At 45.2% G+C, this 17,475-nt stretch overlaps 4 protein-coding genes across 11 annotated transcripts in view; 1 reads left to right on the plus strand and 3 right to left on the minus strand.

Annotated features, from left to right (window-relative positions):
• Window positions 1–237, minus strand: part of LOC147189476 (ADP-ribosylhydrolase ARH1-like) — a 43,965-nt gene extending 43,728 nt beyond the window's left edge. Inside the window, exons 1-2 of the mRNA XM_086137941.1 lie at window positions 196–237; window positions 1–84 (exon numbers count right to left, since the gene is read on the minus strand). The gene's annotated coding sequence lies outside the window, so the exon portion shown is untranslated. The remainder of the gene's footprint in view (window positions 85–195) is intronic.
• Window positions 238–2,317: 2,080 nt separating this feature from the next.
• Window positions 2,318–6,339, minus strand: LOC147189478 (trafficking regulator of GLUT4 1-like). 3 transcript variants are annotated; one of them, XM_086099556.1, is made up of 5 exons: window positions 5,846–6,339; window positions 4,812–5,091; window positions 4,358–4,647; window positions 4,131–4,260; window positions 2,318–2,831 (listed from the first exon to the last, which is right to left on the minus strand). In XM_086099556.1, the coding sequence occupies exons 2-5, from the start codon at window positions 5,044–5,046 to the stop codon at window positions 2,815–2,817; spliced, it is 672 nt and encodes a 223-aa protein (XP_085955682.1). In that variant the 5' UTR covers window positions 5,047–5,091; window positions 5,846–6,339; the 3' UTR covers window positions 2,318–2,814. The 3 variants fall into 3 exon arrangements, with proteins under 3 accessions (XP_085955682.1, XP_085955683.1, XP_085955684.1); XM_086099557.1 differs by having other exon boundaries at window positions 4,824–5,091; window positions 5,846–6,112; XM_086099558.1 differs by lacking the exons at window positions 2,318–2,831; window positions 5,846–6,339 and having other exon boundaries at window positions 3,991–4,260; window positions 4,824–5,087.
• Window positions 6,340–7,032: 693 nt separating this feature from the next.
• Window positions 7,033–15,010, minus strand: kif22 (kinesin family member 22). 5 transcript variants are annotated; one of them, XM_086138814.1, is made up of 14 exons: window positions 14,921–15,010; window positions 14,405–14,463; window positions 12,661–12,858; window positions 12,083–12,210; window positions 11,845–11,996; window positions 11,387–11,596; window positions 10,457–10,847; window positions 9,778–9,901; window positions 9,433–9,547; window positions 8,982–9,168; window positions 8,485–8,579; window positions 7,797–7,994; window positions 7,670–7,729; window positions 7,033–7,557 (listed from the first exon to the last, which is right to left on the minus strand). In XM_086138814.1, the coding sequence occupies exons 3-14, from the start codon at window positions 12,846–12,848 to the stop codon at window positions 7,528–7,530; spliced, it is 1,878 nt and encodes a 625-aa protein (XP_085994940.1). In that variant the 5' UTR covers window positions 12,849–12,858; window positions 14,405–14,463; window positions 14,921–15,010; the 3' UTR covers window positions 7,033–7,527. The 5 variants fall into 5 exon arrangements, with proteins under 5 accessions (XP_085994940.1, XP_085994939.1, XP_085994941.1 ...); XM_086138813.1 differs by lacking the exons at window positions 14,405–14,463; window positions 14,921–15,010 and adding an exon at window positions 13,093–13,379 and having other exon boundaries at window positions 12,661–12,905; XM_086138815.1 differs by lacking the exons at window positions 14,405–14,463; window positions 14,921–15,010 and adding an exon at window positions 13,093–13,376.
• pagr1 (PAXIP1 associated glutamate-rich protein 1) lies at window positions 13,729–15,975 on the plus strand. Of its 2 annotated transcripts, none has more exons than XM_086138829.1 (5): window positions 13,729–13,916; window positions 14,398–14,587; window positions 14,882–15,209; window positions 15,299–15,390; window positions 15,561–15,975. In XM_086138829.1, exons 2-5 carry the CDS (start codon window positions 14,416–14,418, stop codon window positions 15,794–15,796), a joined length of 828 nt encoding a protein of 275 aa, XP_085994955.1. In that variant the 5' UTR covers window positions 13,729–13,916; window positions 14,398–14,415; the 3' UTR covers window positions 15,797–15,975. The 2 variants fall into 2 exon arrangements, with proteins under 2 accessions (XP_085994955.1, XP_085994954.1); XM_086138828.1 differs by having other exon boundaries at window positions 13,737–13,916; window positions 14,398–14,596.
• The last annotated feature ends 1,500 nt before the right edge of the window (window positions 15,976–17,475 follow it).

The following is a 17,475-nucleotide window of genomic DNA, read 5'->3' on the forward strand; positions in this document are numbered from 1 at the left end:
CTGAGACCCGTGCAAGTGTTACAGTCAGGATGGAAATTGCCCACTTTTGACTGTTCTGTTGACACCATTGTGACTTGCGTGCCCCTGGAAAGAGTGCAACATAATATTTATGGGCGCCACAACAACGAACTTTGAAATGGGGGATGGAAACTGACGCGGGGCACGTTCAAAAGAGGTTCGTGCGTACATACTCACAATATTAGGGACACCAGAAGAAGTCCGTTGAACAACAGGAACGCACTGGCTCATACAGTGGCTAGATAAAGTCTACGCTCCTTTTAAACTGCTTCTGATTATCCCCAATTAAGGCTCAGATGCTCGAGTAGGCTTTTGTTGTACTTGGATTATTTTACTATGTCACAGAAACCTGGTACCTGAACTAGGGGCTGCAGAGTTGACAGTGGAGGAAGCAGTACAGTAGGTGAGAATGTAATCCCCAAATGTGTGTTCTTTTTCTTTGGGTTATAATTTGTTTTTGAGCATGCAGGGCGACAGGACGCCGGCGGCCACACGGCCGGGTGGTTGCTAATATGAGCCAGCTGGATACAATCCCACTGACCCACTTAGTGCTTACGTGGTCAAATGTGAGCAGCTACAGTACAGTAGCTCCTGTCAAATTAGCCGACTCTCAATACTGTGCAGTAGCTTTGCCTGTCAACACGTAAACACAGCCCAGGGCTTTTTATTTTTATTTTTAAATGCTACTCTATGCTTGTATCTTGCCATACATATGTTTTGCATAATATGTTAAAGTTGGGTTAACAGACTTTCATTATTGATATGGGATTTAATTGAGCCTTTTTTTTTATCTAAAGATGCAATTCTCGTATGCTTTCAACTGGGCACGACCAATATCTTGAAGCAAGCACACTCGGCCTCATTTGGAGGAATGTGCAAGTGAGAGTGAGAACAGATTCTTGAAAATGAATACATTTTGTGCAATTTATTAAGTTTAAACGTCTTTAAAGCGTAAGTGAGGGGTAAAATTTGAGTTTAAAAAGCATTTGGTTTTTCTGCATCGCTGATTTCCACCTTTTATGTATGGGAGGGTTTGAAGTCCCCCCCCCCCCCCCCAAACCACCGCCACGATTCTTTAGCAGAAAAACAAGTACAATCCACAGGCATGCAATGTGGATATTATAAATTTATTTCATTAGTATAATATTCCAAAGTGCCAATTCGTGGTACATACATGAATGAAAAATCCCCCGGCATGCCCGTCACCACAAAGACAATCAGAACATGAGAGTAGCTAGTCAAGAAATAGGACAGCCTAGGTGTCTCCACCTGGTCAACTATTCAACTCATATCACTATATTGAGGATTATATACACCTCGTGATAATTAGATCAAACATACAATAGAGAGGGGAGGAAAAGAAAAAAAAGTGCCACGTTGGCCTTTATAGGAGTCGATTATGTACAGTGGGTGAGAAGTCGAGGTGGTTTGCATCACAGTGAGAATCACAGGCAAAGGATACACTGGAGTACTCAAGAAAAGCCATTTTGAAAATACACCGCAAAGGGCGTGCAGGCCTCACCAGTCTTTTGAAACGGATATAAATAATTTCAAGGGTGTTGGCAATCGAAACGCACTTCTGCCTAAAAAGCTACCGCGTAACCGCGTAACCGAGGAGCAGCGCACGCCAGCTACCTTCACTACTTGGATGGAAATCACCTGCTCCTTTGTATTTCGACAAAGTGCACACACAGTATGGCCGAAACACACACACACACACACACGATATTTTACAAACATTATCAAAAGTTAACCTGTGACCGAGATTTTCAATGTTAAACCACACTCACTGGCCCTTTCATTCAGTACTCCTGCATAATCTCAGGACATCCAATACAAAAATTGTGACATAGAAAAACAAAACAAAACAAGTGGGGGTCATTTTGGGTCAAGTCAGTCAATTTTTTTACCCAACAGGGAGAAGGGGAAAAAATATATGAATACAAGAATTATAAAATAAAATGGATCATTTTGTACAAAACAACCTAGAATGTTGGGTCGATGTGATCCACGTAACGGACGGTCCACTTTTTTGAGTGCTTAAGTGGATTTTCACCCAAGTTGAATCTTTTTACTGGATGTCAGACTGTTGCAGGGGTCTCAAGCGCATATCTTGAAACAGTTTCAATGGCGGTACTCACAGTGCTTGAAAGGTGGCAGCGGTCAGAAGATTGCGGAATGTTTTGGCCCCGTGAAAACATTTGAGACTTTCAACTTGAAATTTTTGGCACCTCTGATCCCTTTAGTGTGTACAAGTCTCGTGGAATCCTGTGGGATTCCAGCCCCAAAAGCTCCCCCCCCCCCCCCCCCCCCCCCCGTCTCGGTGCGGCTCCGTTTGATCATGGCAAGGAGAGGCGCAGTCTCAGAACAAGCTGATGGAGACGCTTTCTCCTCTGGGAAGGAGATAGTGAGGGGGGAGCGTCTCCGTATATCTGAGGGGATTTGGCATGCCGCGAGTGCGTCCTGGGATCGCCGCAGTCCAAGTGTCCACTGAGACTTGGGGGACCAATCAGTTTGTCTCCATCCTCCAACAGTAACCAGGCGAACGTTCACAATCCCTCCCTTGTGACTCTGCAGCATTTTTTTGGGGTGGGGTGGGGTTGGGTTGGGGGGGAGTGCATGTTGTCATCCATGAGCAAAAACAGACTTCTGTAAGATCGAAGGGCTAGAAATATCGGGGCTGCGTTTGGGTTTAGTCACAAATCCAGGTAACAACTAGTTGGTAAAAGACAGGCGGTGCAGGTGCGGCCCGGTCGGGATGCGGCTGCCTTATCCCGTTTCATCCCGGGATGAAACTCAGGTTTTCACATTGACTAAAAGAAGGAAAAGGAAGTGGGTTAGTTGACGAGCTGCTGCTCAAGTTATTGGCCATGTACACAATGTATGTGAGAGAGAGAGACACTGGATAAAGACTGAAATAGATTTTTTTTCCCCAGGCCCATACAATTCTAAATGGAATTCCAATACACAATAAACATTTGAAATAAACAGCCAATTAAAGAAAAAAAAACTTTTTTCGTCCCTGAATGCTTACCACAATAAAAATGTGATTTACAGGCAGACCATTTGACTGTTTGTCCATTATGAAACTTTACAAAGAAATAGAAATAACTAAGTTTTAAAAACCGATATTTTGGGGACTAAATGTGTTATTAATTTTTGTCTTACATTGCAAAAGGTATCGTGTTAAAAAAATAAATAAAAATCCCAGGCTTATAAGTGAACTCATCAAAGATGTGTTATGGGAATCCTTTTATTAGCCAGACACAGGAACATACATCAGACTGGTCGGGCGTGTGCTACAGGGATAACAAGACGCTTCACACCGCGTACAAGCAAACAACAGACCACATCCGCACACAGCTCTGTGGCATCATGCAACCGTTTGAAGCAAGAGGTCGGGCGTGCAAAAGATATGTCAGATGGAGAAAACAACGGGATTAAATGGAGATGGAAACAGGAGCTAATGGCAGAACATCACAGAGATGGAAGGGCGGCGCATGACAAGGAAAAAACTCTCTCAATTGACTTTACAATGTTGTTTTTTTTGGTCATGTTATGAGATGAATATTGATTCTCACACACACACGACGTGTCAGAAAAGTGCCTACTTAATGGGGGCTATTTATCAGGAGAATCTGTGTTCAGGGAAGGCAAGCAGCCTTCTTCACATCACGCTTGCAGCATATCAAGACGCCATTACAAGGAAATGGCTTCCCGGGACTCCAAGACCAGGTGAATGGGTCATTATCGACGCACTATATGACATGGAACTACTACCATATAGTTTAAGAAATGAGGAGGAACTATGTCAAGGAAAAACAGGGTTGAAAATGTTCACAGATGGCCAACGAGACAAAGATGACATCCCCCCCCCGCCCTCCCTTATTTGTTATAGAGTGGATCACTGTGATGCATGAAAGCATTTTTGAGTGTGTGTGAGTATGTGTGGGTTGGGGGCGCTGCAGTCAATTCTCCCCCCCCCCCCTTTAAAATACATCTCATGTAAAGAAGGAAAAGTTCATAGGAGTGAATCAGCACAAAGAAGGTAAAGAAAAAAAGGGGGTGGGTGGGAAGATGGAAATCTTAAAGGTCAGATTTGGGACACTCACTGGCCAGGTTGACAATGCAGGCGATGATAATGAGCATCCCGCCCACCAGCGATACCACGGACAGCATCTTGGCCACGCGCCCCAGACGCACGGCGCCATCCAAGTTCCCTTGCTCCAAGCTGTTCTTGGACTGGGAGGGAGGAAGAAGGGGGGGGGGGGGTGGGTGTCAGTCAAAGGGGACAACTTTTTGGTTTTTCTCCCCCTCAGCTGAAACCATGTACTCTCACCATGATGGAGTAGACAAATCCCACGATGTTAATGGGCCACACGGGGCAGAAACAAGCCAGCACGGAGAGCAGGAGGTAGTCCTTCACCTTGGTGCGGTCCAAAGGGGGGTTGGTGGCGATGCTGGAGTGGCGGGACAGCGAGGGCCTGGGGGAGAAGGCGGTGTAGCCTATAGAGCCCGCCCGGCTGCCCTTCCTGGTCTTGGCGTGGTGCGGGTATGAGATGGAGTGCTGACCCCGGGGAGGCGATGAGACCACGGGGGAGGGGTTTTCACTGGCGAGGACCCCGTTACCTGGGGGCCACAACGGATTTCTCACAACTCCAATATGACTACTTTCCAGAAAGTTTAAAAAAAATAAAACTAGCTTGCTTGAGTTATTTGTCGTATGATCATTTACTCTTCAACAAAGTTCTTTGGCTGACTTAATGAAACACAGTTCATATTGCGTTATTTACATCGACACTCACTGCTCTTCAGCTTCTCGTTGATGACTATGACCAGCTCCCCTTTGGACTTGCTGCGTGGGGGTCCGGCACCGGCCGGGCTGCTGCTGCATAGGAGCCGCTCGCCCACGCCTACGGAGGGGCACGGCATGGCCACAGACACTTGATTCAAATCGGGCTCCTCCTGGTCCAGCAGAGACGGTCGCTCCTCTCCGGGCCAGGCGGAAGGAGACGACGCGGGCATCATGTTGACAGCCGGGAGGATTGAAAAGAAAAACAACAGCTGGCGTACCTAAGGGAACAGAAGAGGTCCAATCAGAATTGGCATGACAACAAATGTGGTATTTGTTGATAAAAGGAAACACTCCCTGCATAATGTATTTTTTTGGGCAGTACATTGTCAATATTTTCAGTGATGAAAATAAAGGTCTTCATGCTCATTTAGTTTGAGAGAGAGAGAGTAACAGGCTACGTTATGATACAGCTTGAGACACAGGATATATTTCTGACAACCAACCCCTCTAAATCATCGGTGCCCAGCCAGCAAAATCTCTAACAATGTGAATTTGCAAATGCTAGGTTTTATGTTTTTAATGTCTACGCCTTGGCTTTTTCTTTTTAACATGAAGAATTTACCTTTTGTCTGGACACCCATAATTCTTTGCTGGCAAAGACGTTGAAACACACGAATGCTGCACCAATTAAACATAATGGTATTGCCATGACGACAAATGGTGAGACACAAACAAGTCAATAGAGTCCACACACACACACACAGTAGTGTATACAGTGCATTGCATGTGGTAAAAGCAGCTACGCAGGTGAACACACGCCATATGTACACACAAACTAAAGAACAAAGCGGTGGGGGTGGTTATTGAATGGGTGTGAGAGGGGACAAAGGACCAATCCTCACTAATTATGCTGCTTCGCAAAACAGCCACATTGGATTCTCCCATGAAAAAAAAAAAACATCTGTATTTTAACCAGCTCTCAATGTAAACGAAATGTATCCAGTCAAGAACAATTCACAAGCAGAAACTGACCTTTTTTGATTATTTCGGCGTTTTAAGTGTCAACACAACGGCGGCGAGTCGAATGCCTGCATTGCACGTTCTCCGAGAAGAAATGGTGCCGTTTTCCAATGTTGGCGTTCGCGCTTCCGAAGGGAGGGCATCCGTGTGCGAGGATGGGGAGAATGAGGAAGATGCTTGTTAGATAGCTCGGATGGACGGGAGGGGCAGCACACAGGGCGGGCCGAAGAGCTGGATGAGGAGATGAAGGGTGTGCACACTGCACAAATGAAAGCAGAAGAGGTGTTGTTGTTTTTTTTTTTTTAAATAGAGATGATCGATAACATTCATTGTGCTTACCGATCCGTGTCAAACAGAGGTTGGGGTTGCCCGATTTTAATCGCTCGTAATACAAACAACCACATAAAAACCATCAAATACAGTCGCGGTAAATGAACGTGGCCAGTCAAATACGACAAGTAAGGTCGTTTGTCAAATTGGAAGCAGTTGTGTAAGGATGCATCACATTTACTTCCAGTCAAGATTACAAAAAAAAAAAAAGAAAACCTTGGACGATTACAAAAAGAAAGAAAACCTTGGACGTGACGGGATTTAAACGTAGCGCGCCATCTTCCGGCGTAAAGGCATAACTACAAAACCAGCAGTGAAACCATACGCTGGCAAAACTTTTGTACTTGACGTCATGCAAATTCAAATTGTATCCTTGAATAGCAATCCCAGAGTCGGGGGATTGCTTAGTCGCCCCCATCCCACCGGGATCATTTTGTTTTTGTTGCGTTTCAGAAAAGCATACAATCCCCCAATTGATTCACCCATTTTAACCGTAAGCAGTTCGCTTTCACAGGTATTGGGGCACCTGAAAACAGTTGTTAACATTCAAATAATTAACTAATAGTTTTACTCGAATAACAGAGGTCACAAATCAATTTTTTGATTTCTGCAGACAGACACATAGCTCTAACTGGACAAGAAAAACGTTGCAATATAATTGAAAGAAAGCTTTCGGTTCATGATTAACTGGGTCATGTTAGATTGAATGACACTCGAGGATGAAGAATATAAAGTATCTTTGGACTTCCATTCAGCATGGTGCCCTCTTCACTGAGTCGGGTAGCCCCCCTCTTTCCTTTATGGTTAAAAGGATTTAGCAACAGGGTTTCTTTTTTGTTTTGTGTGTAGACTCATACAACTTCAAAGCATAATTGCAATTATTTTAATTACTACAGAGAATTCCCTTGTCTACATGCTTGGTTTGTGCTCTGACAGGCACGATCAACTGAGGGCCAGAACAGGATGTCGACAGGTGGATGTACAAGTATGCCATTCCGAATCCTGTCCAATCATCTGGATTTACCAGATGGACTGCCAAGAAGCCATAGAAACATCAAGGTTCAGTGGGACAAAATCATGCAGCTATGCTCAGTTTTGAACTTCATGGCAAAGGTCATGAATACTTCAACAAGGTGATTTCTTAGTTTGCATTTCTTTTAATAAAATTGGAGAAAAAACAAAACAAAACAGGAAAGCTTGTGTGGAACCTTGAAATGGGGCAAAAAGAAAAATATTCCATATGCAAATAAGGCTGCAGGCAATATGTGTAAAAGTGGATGCGCTCTGAACATTTCAGGTGCCTTGTACGTCACACAAAACGAAGGTTGGCATCAAAACCCAACCTTCGCCAAAAATGAAGGGGATCACTTTCCCAACACACTCAAAAGGTTTGCCTGGAAAAAAAAAAAGAAAAAAAGATGAGCTTATTAAATTGATACACTGACTGACCACTTCATTAGGTCCATATGCACAATAGCAGACAAGGCGGCGTTCCTGATGACTTGCCTTCATGAAGGTGGAAAATCTTTTTTCTGTCATCCCCTCGACTTGACTTAGATCCTCTAGCTGCGTGATCACAGTCCGACATTACAGGTGGGAAGCACAACATTGTCTTGCAAGTCAGTATACGTACCTTGGAGAAAATGCCGCGGACCTCCCTCCAGCCAAGGATGAGCTTGGCTTTCTTGTCGCCAATCTGCTGCAGACTTTTGAGCTCTTTCAGGGACCCCGTGTTGAGGATCTGGAGAATCTTCTGCCTGGCCTGTTCCACAACAGACTCGTCCAGGTGGGACTCCCACCCGCTTGGCATGTTCTCTTTGCCGTCTGGAAGCTGAGACAATATGCACAAGTGCAACACTCATGTCCACAACTGTCAAGGGAGGGAGAGGGGAAAAAATCCAGAGTCTCCATTTTTCCCTCATAGTATATTCCCGATGCAATTTGTAACTCAGAACTAGCCCCGCTTGCTTTTGTTTTTAATAAATCAGAAAATTTCACACAACACTGACTCTAAAAATATTGTATTTTCTCTCAAGTAATTTACAAGGCGTGTTTTATCTATCAACATAGTTCTATGAAACTGTCAAGCAGGCAATATTTTATACAGGTGTTCCCAATGTTGTGGTCAGTGAGTGCTAGTTGGGAGGTTTTGTCCTAGCCTCATCTGACTGGTTTCTATAGAAACTTGTAAAATAGGGGGGAAAAAAACAAACAGGAGAGACAAGACATCAAAGTAGAAAAAACAGAAAGAGATGGCCACATGCACGCAGTCTCTCTTTGTCTGTGGCCTATGCACACACACTGAAGAGTGGGACGCTGACCTCAGCCTTATCCGGAAGCGCGGCGGCCACTTTCTTCTTGACACAGACCGACTGCTTCCTGATGGTAAGCGCCTTGACAGGGTGCAGTTGGGACACTGCAAAAGGGGGAAGCGCAAATTAGGGCCACATCCCGACCACACCACCATGAATAATCCAAACAGTCTATTTTAGCAGCAACACCGTCTTGCTCACAAAGGCAGCTTACACCAAGAATGGGTCATTCAAGTCGGTAACAATGTTCATCAGCATTTCCACAAACTGTGTCCAATGTGAGCCTTAAGGTGTGATGCAGAGATTGGTCACACTTGTCCCCCCACCAAATACATTTTTAAATATTTTTTTTTTTAAAACTGGAGGATCAAAAAGCTTGAATATTTTTTTCAGATATTAGAGCGACAACAGAACCAACCGGAACAACAGATGGTTATCAATCTGCAATTTGACTTAAAAAAAACAAAACAAAAAAAAAAAAACCTCGTTCCATCATGAATGCTTACAGTGATCCTGCAGCGGTTGGACCATGGCTTGCCGCGTGTTGCTTTTTGTGACGTTGGCCTGTTTTTGCTGCAGTGGCGCCGTGCTGCTCCTGAAGCTTGGCTCCTGACTGAAACGCGACTTCTCCTTCACCAGCTGACTGAGGAGCAAGGCCTTTCTCTCAAAGTCCCTGTGCTCCTGTTTGAGCGCCTGCATAGTCCAAGTAGAATGGTCAATACTGTAGCAGGACACTGCCAACGGGTGCCAAGTCAAGAGGAACTACTTCGCTATTGTACAAAAAAAGATTTCCCCAGGTATCTGTTCTTGTTACTCCCTAAATTTGAAAACAGAGCTGTACTTAAAAAGTATCTGTATTAAGAACAGAGTACTCTGGCCACCCCCCCCCCCAAGTACCCATGAAGAACAAAAACGTCCAACATTTTAAAACCCATCAGAAGGACAACGGCACGTTACCTCGATCTCCTTGTGAGCTGAATATTTCAGCATACCGACACTGTCTTGGTTCTCGCAGCACATCACCCGCTTCTCCAGAGCAAGCAGTCTGTCCATAACCGATTGTTCTGACAGGCTGAAAGGTGTATATGTGTGTGTGTGTGGGGGGGGGGGGGGGGGGGGGGGGCAAGAAGACGAGAGAGTAGGCCGATGGTCAGAACAGAGGCTTTATGTTTATACTCGTCACATGTGTACGCCAGATGGCAAGAAAGCAGAGGACAGATGGTTGGTTCGTGCATAGCCTACTCGAATTTTGGCAGAGCGACAGTGCTCGTGGGGGGGGGGGGGGGGGGTGCAGTGTCGCACCTGTGAAGGTGAGCCGATGGCAGGGTGGAGGCCTCCTGCTCCGTTTTCTTCTCGTCCCTTTGCTTCTTCTTCTCAGGTTCGGTGCCAGACCGCCCCGCCTCCTGCTCCTCTCTGGCCCGTTTCACTGGAGACAAAGCAAGCAGGAGGGAAATTAACAGTTTAGTATGCGGGGCACAAACACTGTTTGCCTAATCTCAGGCCACGCTGCAGTGCCTGAATTCATGCCAACTTGAAGATCGGCAACTCTGATACTGCTTTGCAAACTGCTGGCAAGTGTGTGCCAGAGTACATTTCATCAGGGTGAGGGGGAAAACAAAAATTTAACAGTGGTGGCACCCATTGCGAATGTAAAATGTCACTGCAAAGATTTCATGAATTACAGCACAGCTGCCAAATGAGGTCAAATTTAAGACCTTTCTGAAGGCTGAAGATCAAACTTAAGAGGCAGGGACAATGTGACCACAGCAAAATAAACCCCCACCACAACCACATGACATGATTTGACCACTCTTCCAATTCTGATTAGACTGCACTAAAAGGCCAAAGTATTCGATTGTTCTGCCTGCCACTCTACATCACCGTCATAGATAGAGGAACCAAGATTTTGTATTGGAGTATATGGGATTACTTTTCACAGACCACTTAAGTAAAGCCCAAAAAGAGAACGGTTTGCCATCACCTGGCAGCACAGCCACAGTTTCACGGGTGAAGGGTGTGTTGACGATGAGCTTGGATTTGGCGGCAAAGTTGAGCGCGCCGACGGTATCGAAGCAGTACTCGTACTCTGGGGCGATGTTGACGATCATGAGCGAGTGCGCCGAGCCGCCGAGAGAGTCCTGGAGTAGGCGCGTCAGTTTACTGTCCCTGTAGGGCACGCGCACCGACGCGCCCGACTTGAGCGAGTCCACCACTTTGCTGAGGGTGAAGAGCGACAGGTTGATGGCGCCGCTTTCCTTGAGGCGGATGCCCTGGTTTCCCGTGCGTCGGTTGTCCTCCGAGCCAGCCAGGTCCACCAGGTAGAGTTTGCCCGTTTGTTGGCGGCGGGGGAGGCACCGCTGAGTGCGCACCACCTTGACCGCCAACAACAACAACAAAAAAAGTTGAGATTGGCCAGAAGTAAAAAGGAAAGGCAAGAAAAGGACAAAAGGGAATACAAGGATCGCAGACAGCTGCTTGTACCTCTCCGAAAAAAGTCCCAGAAAGCCCAGCAGTTGCTAGAGGGAGCGTCGCAAGAGAGGGTTGATTTTAGCACCGGCTACCAAATCCTGGCCTACTGCACAAAGGCCACGACCTGCTAAGATGCTCTTTCAAGGCTCTAGTCAAGGAGTGTCCAAACTTTTTCGTCCAAGGGCCGCATCAATAAAGTTCAAAGAAGTTTTTTTTAGGGATCTGGACATTTTTTTCTTCCCCTGCCTTGTCAATCTGCGTATAACACAGGTGGCACAATGCAGGCAAACTGCTTGGACAATGTCAATTCTACAAACTTGTACTACTATATGGCCCCTAGTCTTTAGTTTGGACACCATTTCTCATTCAAGGCACCGCCCCCCCCCAAAAAAATTCAAAGCAAACTATTAGTGACTGAAAGACTAAATGGTTGGGCTCAAACCTTTATGAGGAGGACCGCGTGGCTGCGGCTGGAGCGCTGGTTGAGTTTGGTCGAGGCTGTGGTACGATTGAGGTTGGCCGGCACAAAATGGCGTTCAAAATCAGAGAAGGAAGAGATCATCGTGTGCGTGAGGCCAGGTATGAGGATGTTCTTGTCTTTGTCCTCCCGGATGGGCAAATCCTGGGAGCTCGGTGACAGAAGATCCAGTACCTGAACAGTGGAGACGGAGGATGTTGACATCAGCGTGACTGCAAAGAGCTCCTATGTCGCAATTCATCATTCACACACCTATTTTGGCACAAATTTGCATCGGTTTTTACAAGTGTTATTCCAATCCAAACACGTGGTTGTAAACCAGGGCACAATGTCCCGATTCAAAGGCCCGGGAATGCCTCACCCACAATAAAGGGAGGGTCACTGTGTTATAGAGGAATAAATCTGTGGAACACCACCCACACCTTCTCATTGTAAATTTCTAAATAAGACATTCCAATGGAGTAGTCCCAAGCCTCGTCCTCATCCTGAGCGTTGACCAGGTTGAAGACTTCCCCAACTGCACGAGGAATCACACCAGGTTGCGTCGAATTGCCCAGCATGGTGTGCGTCTTGCCTTTTTTTTGGGGGGGGGGGGGGGGGGGGATATCAATAAATACATACGGTCACTAGTCTTAACAGTAATTGTGTAAAGCAGCATACCAGCTCCTGTTGGTCCATAGGCAAAGACGCTAGCGTTCTGACCCCTGGTAATGTAGGGTAGAATGGGCTTTACCGATGACAAGAAGACCTCTTTTTGTGTCGTTTGCTCACCGTGGAACACGTCAAAGCTGAAACGACAAGCGATTCATTTTTCAGCAGACATTTCAAGGAGACAAGAATACAATTGCACACACTGTCAGTTCAGATCGGTAAAACCAATCCAGAGTAATCTGAAGTGGGATTTTATGCGAGTGTGAAGCTAGGACATAAAAATGTCGTTATTGGTTGAGGGCTCAGGAGCTCAGCCTGTAAGCACTAGTGGGCCACAGTTCAAGTCCCACTGTAGACAAATGTAAAAATGAGGTCTACGAACATGCCGGGATGTTTCTTCCCTCTGGTTCCGTTTGGTATTCAGCACAAAAAAATGGCACTTAAAATAATTGAAATGAATAATGAATTTTCTTTTCTTAAATGTGTCGTGTATTTAATATGAAATAAATCTAAACATGTCTTACTGTAGTAGTCCTGAGACGCTGCTAGTTGATGGAAGGTTTCGATTAATTAAGATGGAAACTTACTGGTATTTCAGTGTTTCTGTAGCATTCCTCCAGTTAACAATCTCCAGGTTCTGTGAGTCCAGGCCCCGCACACAAGGTCCCTCGCCTCGCTCGTCCTGTTTGTCCATAAAGGGTCGTAGTCGAACTGCAACCCTCACTCGGGAGATTTTCTTGCGTCCGCGGCCTTTGACCGACACGCGCTCGGCCATGTTTGGTCTCCTGGACGACATGTGCCACGAGGACAAATAAGTCGGTATACCAATTGGCTGAAATGAGGCGCAATGATAAAAATGAATGAAAATGTAGCGGTGTATAAAATTTCATTTGACATATTTCTGAAAAAGACTTGAGTGACGAGTCTCAGCAGCTCTTCGCTAACCCACAAGAGCCGCAAACTCCACATTTTATAGTCATAAATAGTCAAGCATATATCAAAATGTATCCATCACTTACCAATGTTGTGAACAGAATACCGCAGAAATTATGCCTTTATTAATGTCTTAAATATCGCCCTAAACTCAAATTCAGCATCATTGTCTATGCCGCTCTTTAACAATGACTAGTAGGAACGCCTAACTAACAGAAATCTTTTCAAACACGGGCCACGAAGGCGGAAACGGCTATCAGCCAATCACAACGCCGGCCAAAGAACCTCCACAACAGTTAGCCAATCAGAACTCGCTAAATACGAGCCGGGATACAGCGCAACAGTCCTCTCATAAAATATGCTCAAATCCATTAAAAATAATACTAAATGTAAAATGTGTATTTTTCCAAATTTGAACAAATGAATTTCCCCGGATAATTGGGCAAAATATACTTCTGCCAAGGTCGGCCATACCGGAAGTGGCACCGGACGTAGATTTCCAACTGCAAGGAGCACGAGACTTGAAATGGGTGAGGGAGGGAGATACAAATATAAATATAATGTATGCACTAACTATTAATCGGGAAGATGTGTTCGATTTAATTACACCACTCTCCAGGAATAAGACTCGTATTTAAATTGCATTTAGTGTGCACATTGTACCTATATCGTGGCCACAAAATTTGTTCGTAGTTGCGTCTGCACCTACGAACCAGCGCTACACTTTCGCCACAAGCGCCGCATACTCCACGTGACGTGGAAGTCGGCGCGGGTGAAAAACTCAGCAGGTTATTCTGTCCAAAATGGCGCCTTGTTTACGTCTGAGCATTGTGTAGTCAGAATGGAGCATTTCGCCGATTTCATTCGTCGTCGAGGATAACTTTACCGACGCTTTCAGCAACGACGATCGGTAATGACAAGCCAGCGCGCTAACGTCGTGTGCGGCTTTCCATTCAAAACGTAGCATTTGCCTGGGAGTTGTTCAAATGAGGGTTTGTTTCGTTTTCTCTCAATGCAATTTGCTTATGTAGTCGATCTACTCTCGTGTGCATCTTAAATGCATGGCTTTCTTCCCAGTTTTTCCCAGTTGTGGTTCGCTGTTTTGTAGGAGCCTACTTCATATGTTAATTCATCAATTTTACTCACTCTAGACTCAACATTTTGTAACATGAAGTTTCTTTTCTACTACTTTCTTGAGTGGGGCTCCTTTCAATCCATGCACCATGGCCAAAACATCAAACCCATGATGTTGAAAAGACCAGACACTTGATGAAGTCCAAGGCTTACTTGGAAACGTGTTTCGAATGTATACTGTGCATTCAAGTTAAATACATAAAAGAACAACTGCAAACACTGTTTTTTTGTTGTTGTTTTTTGCACTTCTTCCTTAGACTTTACCTTACGGAAGGATGCAGGCTGAGGCCCCAGATGTGTCCTTACATGAGGGCATCCAGGCTCTTGATGTCAAAGAGGCAGAAAATAAAAAGGAAGTGAGCAAACAGGAGGAAGAAGGCACGGAGCAGCAGGATGCCGAGATGACCGCTGCACCGGTGGAGGACAGTGCAACCACAGACGGCAAAGGTCAAGAAAGTGAGGCAAATTGTAACTGTAGTTCGCATGGCCTTTTGTACGAAGTTGTCATGAGAACAAACGTGTCAATGACACAACTGCAAACATTAAAAATGGATCAAAAGTACTGTTTTCTGAATAAGTACACATACAGTGCATGTTTAGAAGAAAATAAAGGTAACGGTCATACTGATTTGATTCCTTCAGGAAAAAAGTACCATTCAAACTCTGAAACTTACTTTAATAATTTCAGATCTTCAAACGATTTTGACCTACGCACAAAATAACTTCCAACTTTTTCACAAGGCCAAGACTTGGACCGGCCGGAGGGAGACAAACACACACCTCAGTCGGTTGTAGCCGTCGAGGACGAAGAGGGGACACGGGCGGCAGACAAGGACGGCGAATGGGAGCTTGTGTACAGCGACGAGGAAATGGAGGACCCCCAGAACTGGATGCCTCCTCCTGCCGAGATCAAGAGACTGTATGAGCTCCTGGCCAAGGGCGAGATGCTGCAGCTCAATTTTGAGCCCCTTCCCCGCAGGCCGCCCACGCCCGAACGCCCTCTGTCACCCGAAAGGGAGGAAGAGGAGGAGGAGGCAGAGGAGAGAGAGAGGAAGGAGAGGGAGCGCAAGTCAGTCGGATGACGATCCTTTCCGGGCTATTTTTCAGGGATTATAGTTTTCAATTTCGATTAAAATGTTGTTTTTCTTTCCCCCCCAGGCCTCCAAGTCCAACTGAGTTTGACTTTAATGATGAGCAGCAATTGCAAGCCACCCCAAAGAATGCCTTCATTAACAGACGTCGAACGCCAGGTGAGCAGCCTGCCCAAATCTTCACCATCAGGGTTAATAAATGATGGAAAACGGTTTAAACTTATTTATTCCATAGCCACCTTACAGTAAAATAGAATGTTTGGGCATACTAGTAAACTAACGAGCGAAATCGCACTTTGGTTAAGCCTGAACCTGTTTGGCCCCCGCAGGGTCATCAGCTCGCTCGTCCGTGAAAAGGGAGGCCAGGCTCGACAAAGTGCTTTCCGACATGAAGCGCCACCGCAAAATCGAGGAGCACATCATGCGCACGGGGCGAGATCTCTTCAAGAGCGAGAAGAAGCCGGAGGCGGCGCTCTCGCCCAACAGCCAGAAGGAGCGAGACAAAGAACGGGAGCGAGACAGCAACCCAAATACCATCTTCTCACCCAGGCAGAGGAGATACTGAACACTTGTGACGCAATATCATTTTCCAAGAGACCCCCCCCCCCCATCCATCCCCACCTGTACATTTTCCAAGGCGCTTTTCTAAAGTTTTTTTTTTGGGGGGGGGGGGGAATGTAACAAGCTTTGTATGTTTTCTATCGTTTTGGATAATGGGAATAAACATGCTAACACTTAAATGAACATTTGCAAAAACTGGAAGTTAATCCTGTTGGGGATGAATAGACAGAAAATGGTAAAAATTGAAAGCAGTGTGGCGTTCTTACCATTTAAGCAAATGGTGGAGTGACTTGTCAGCAAAAATACTCACAGCCATATTTACTTTCTCCTCCACGTGGCCCAGGTGCACACACGAGGAGCAGCAGAACGTTCTCTGAATTGAAACAAAAAAAATGTTGGCTTTATTAATTTACACTATTTAATCAGTCCATTTTTTTTTACTTTCCCTATTGAAGATCTACATTTTCCCAGAAAGTTGTACATGCTGGAAATGTTTTTGTTTTTTTTAATATCACAAAAACTTGCATTTGAACAGGCGTGTCAACGCCATGAGCGCCATTTCAACTCGCCAGTCAATTTTCTGAAGAATAAATAATTGCAGCCATAAAGAATCACGTGAGACACCGTCAGGACAGAGAAGTATATTTCCGATAAGTTGGAGTAACATTACAGCCTTCACATAAGGCTCAGAAGCATCGAGTATAATATGGATGCATAAATATGCATTCAGAACCACAAACCCAATAAATAAATAAATAAATACAAATAAATAACAAGCATTTGGTGGAATATACAGTACGTTCGGGTCGGGCGGGCTGGCGGCGGGGTCGATGGTTGCTTTGAGTAGGACATGCCTGGTAAGTAGTCCAGATGTTTTGGCACACGCTTCTGTCTTCAATTCTTTTTTTTTTAATCTATATTTGTATATTTTTTTGACCCACTTCCAGAAGAGTGCAGCTGCAGCTTGAAAACAAACGTATTATGTGGGGTGGGGGGGAAGCAAGGCGGTCTGTTTAACAAAGGTTCACAGAACCTGTGGCGCAATTTGCACAATGTAAAAGGTCTAAAAAATAATAAAATACTGACCGCAAGAAATGTTTTTTTTCTGTTTAACACCGGGCTTTCTTTGCTTTTGGCTCATAGTCTGCATGTAAATTCCGAGGGGAATTCTCACAATACTGTTTTCCCTTCAAACTGTAATTCCCTTTATAATGCCCTTAACAAAACTACCAAAAATAAATAAATAAAAAATACGCCTAACATATTTAGTTTTTCGTGACCCAACAAAAACATCCATCCTTTCAAAGTGTGCATGAGCCTCCCTAACGTTGCATTAGCGGGACATGGAATGAAGTCGTACCTACACTTAGCTGCGCATGGGGGGACGGGGTTGTCCATCATGAAAACCAACTGAGGAGAGGTGACAGCGATAAACACTGAATGAAAAAAAAAACAAAACAAACAGAAACGCAACACCGCCCTAATACTGACATGGAAACCTGCGTTATGTACACCCGTCACATTTTTCTCCTCTGAGGATGGAAATCAAGTGAAAAGCAAATCCGTTGTGGAAAAAGGGAATAAGGCAGCAGAATACAGTCTTATGAAATTGTCTTCCGGTTTGCGGGTTGCTTCTTACATGTTCGAGTGACAGTGACTACATAGAGGAGTACAGAGAAACAC

This window comes from Hippocampus guttulatus, chromosome 19 (genome assembly GCF_054856545.1).
Source record: "Hippocampus guttulatus isolate MCC_2025c chromosome 19, RoL_Hgut_1.0, whole genome shotgun sequence".
In the NCBI taxonomy this organism is placed as follows: domain Eukaryota; kingdom Metazoa; phylum Chordata; class Actinopteri; order Syngnathiformes; family Syngnathidae; genus Hippocampus; species Hippocampus guttulatus.

Bases quoted from the DNA above. Each gene is read 5' to 3' on its own strand.
- LOC147189478 (XM_086099556.1), bottom strand. From the start codon at position 5,046: ATGATGCCCGCGTCGTCTCCTTCCGCCTGGCCCGGAGAGGAGCGACCG. The intron at 4,648-4,811 runs GTAAATAACGCA...TGTGGCCCCCAG, and splicing joins GAAGAGCAGTGAGTGTCGAT to GTAACGGGGTCCTCGCCAGT. The intron at 4,261-4,357 runs GTGAGAGTACAT...CCTCCCTCCCAG, and splicing joins GATTTGTCTACTCCATCATG to TCCAAGAACAGCTTGGAGCA.
- kif22 (XM_086138813.1), bottom strand. From the start codon at position 12,869: ATGTCGTCCAGGAGACCAAACATGGCCGAGCGCGTGTCGGTCAAAGGC. The intron at 11,597-11,844 runs GTGTGGGTGGTG...TCCACTGTTCAG, and splicing joins TAGAAATTTACAATGAGAAG to GTACTGGATCTTCTGTCACC. The intron at 7,730-7,796 runs GTACGTATACTG...GTGATCACGCAG, and splicing joins TCCGCGGCATTTTCTCCAAG to CTAGAGGATCTAAGTCAAGT.
- pagr1 (XM_086138828.1), top strand. From the start codon at position 14,416: ATGCAGGCTGAGGCCCCAGATGTGTCCTTACATGAGGGCATCCAGGCT. The intron at 14,597-14,881 runs GTGAGGCAAATT...CTTTTTCACAAG, and splicing joins AGACGGCAAAGGTCAAGAAA to GCCAAGACTTGGACCGGCCG. The intron at 15,391-15,560 runs GTGAGCAGCCTG...TGGCCCCCGCAG, and splicing joins TAACAGACGTCGAACGCCAG to GGTCATCAGCTCGCTCGTCC.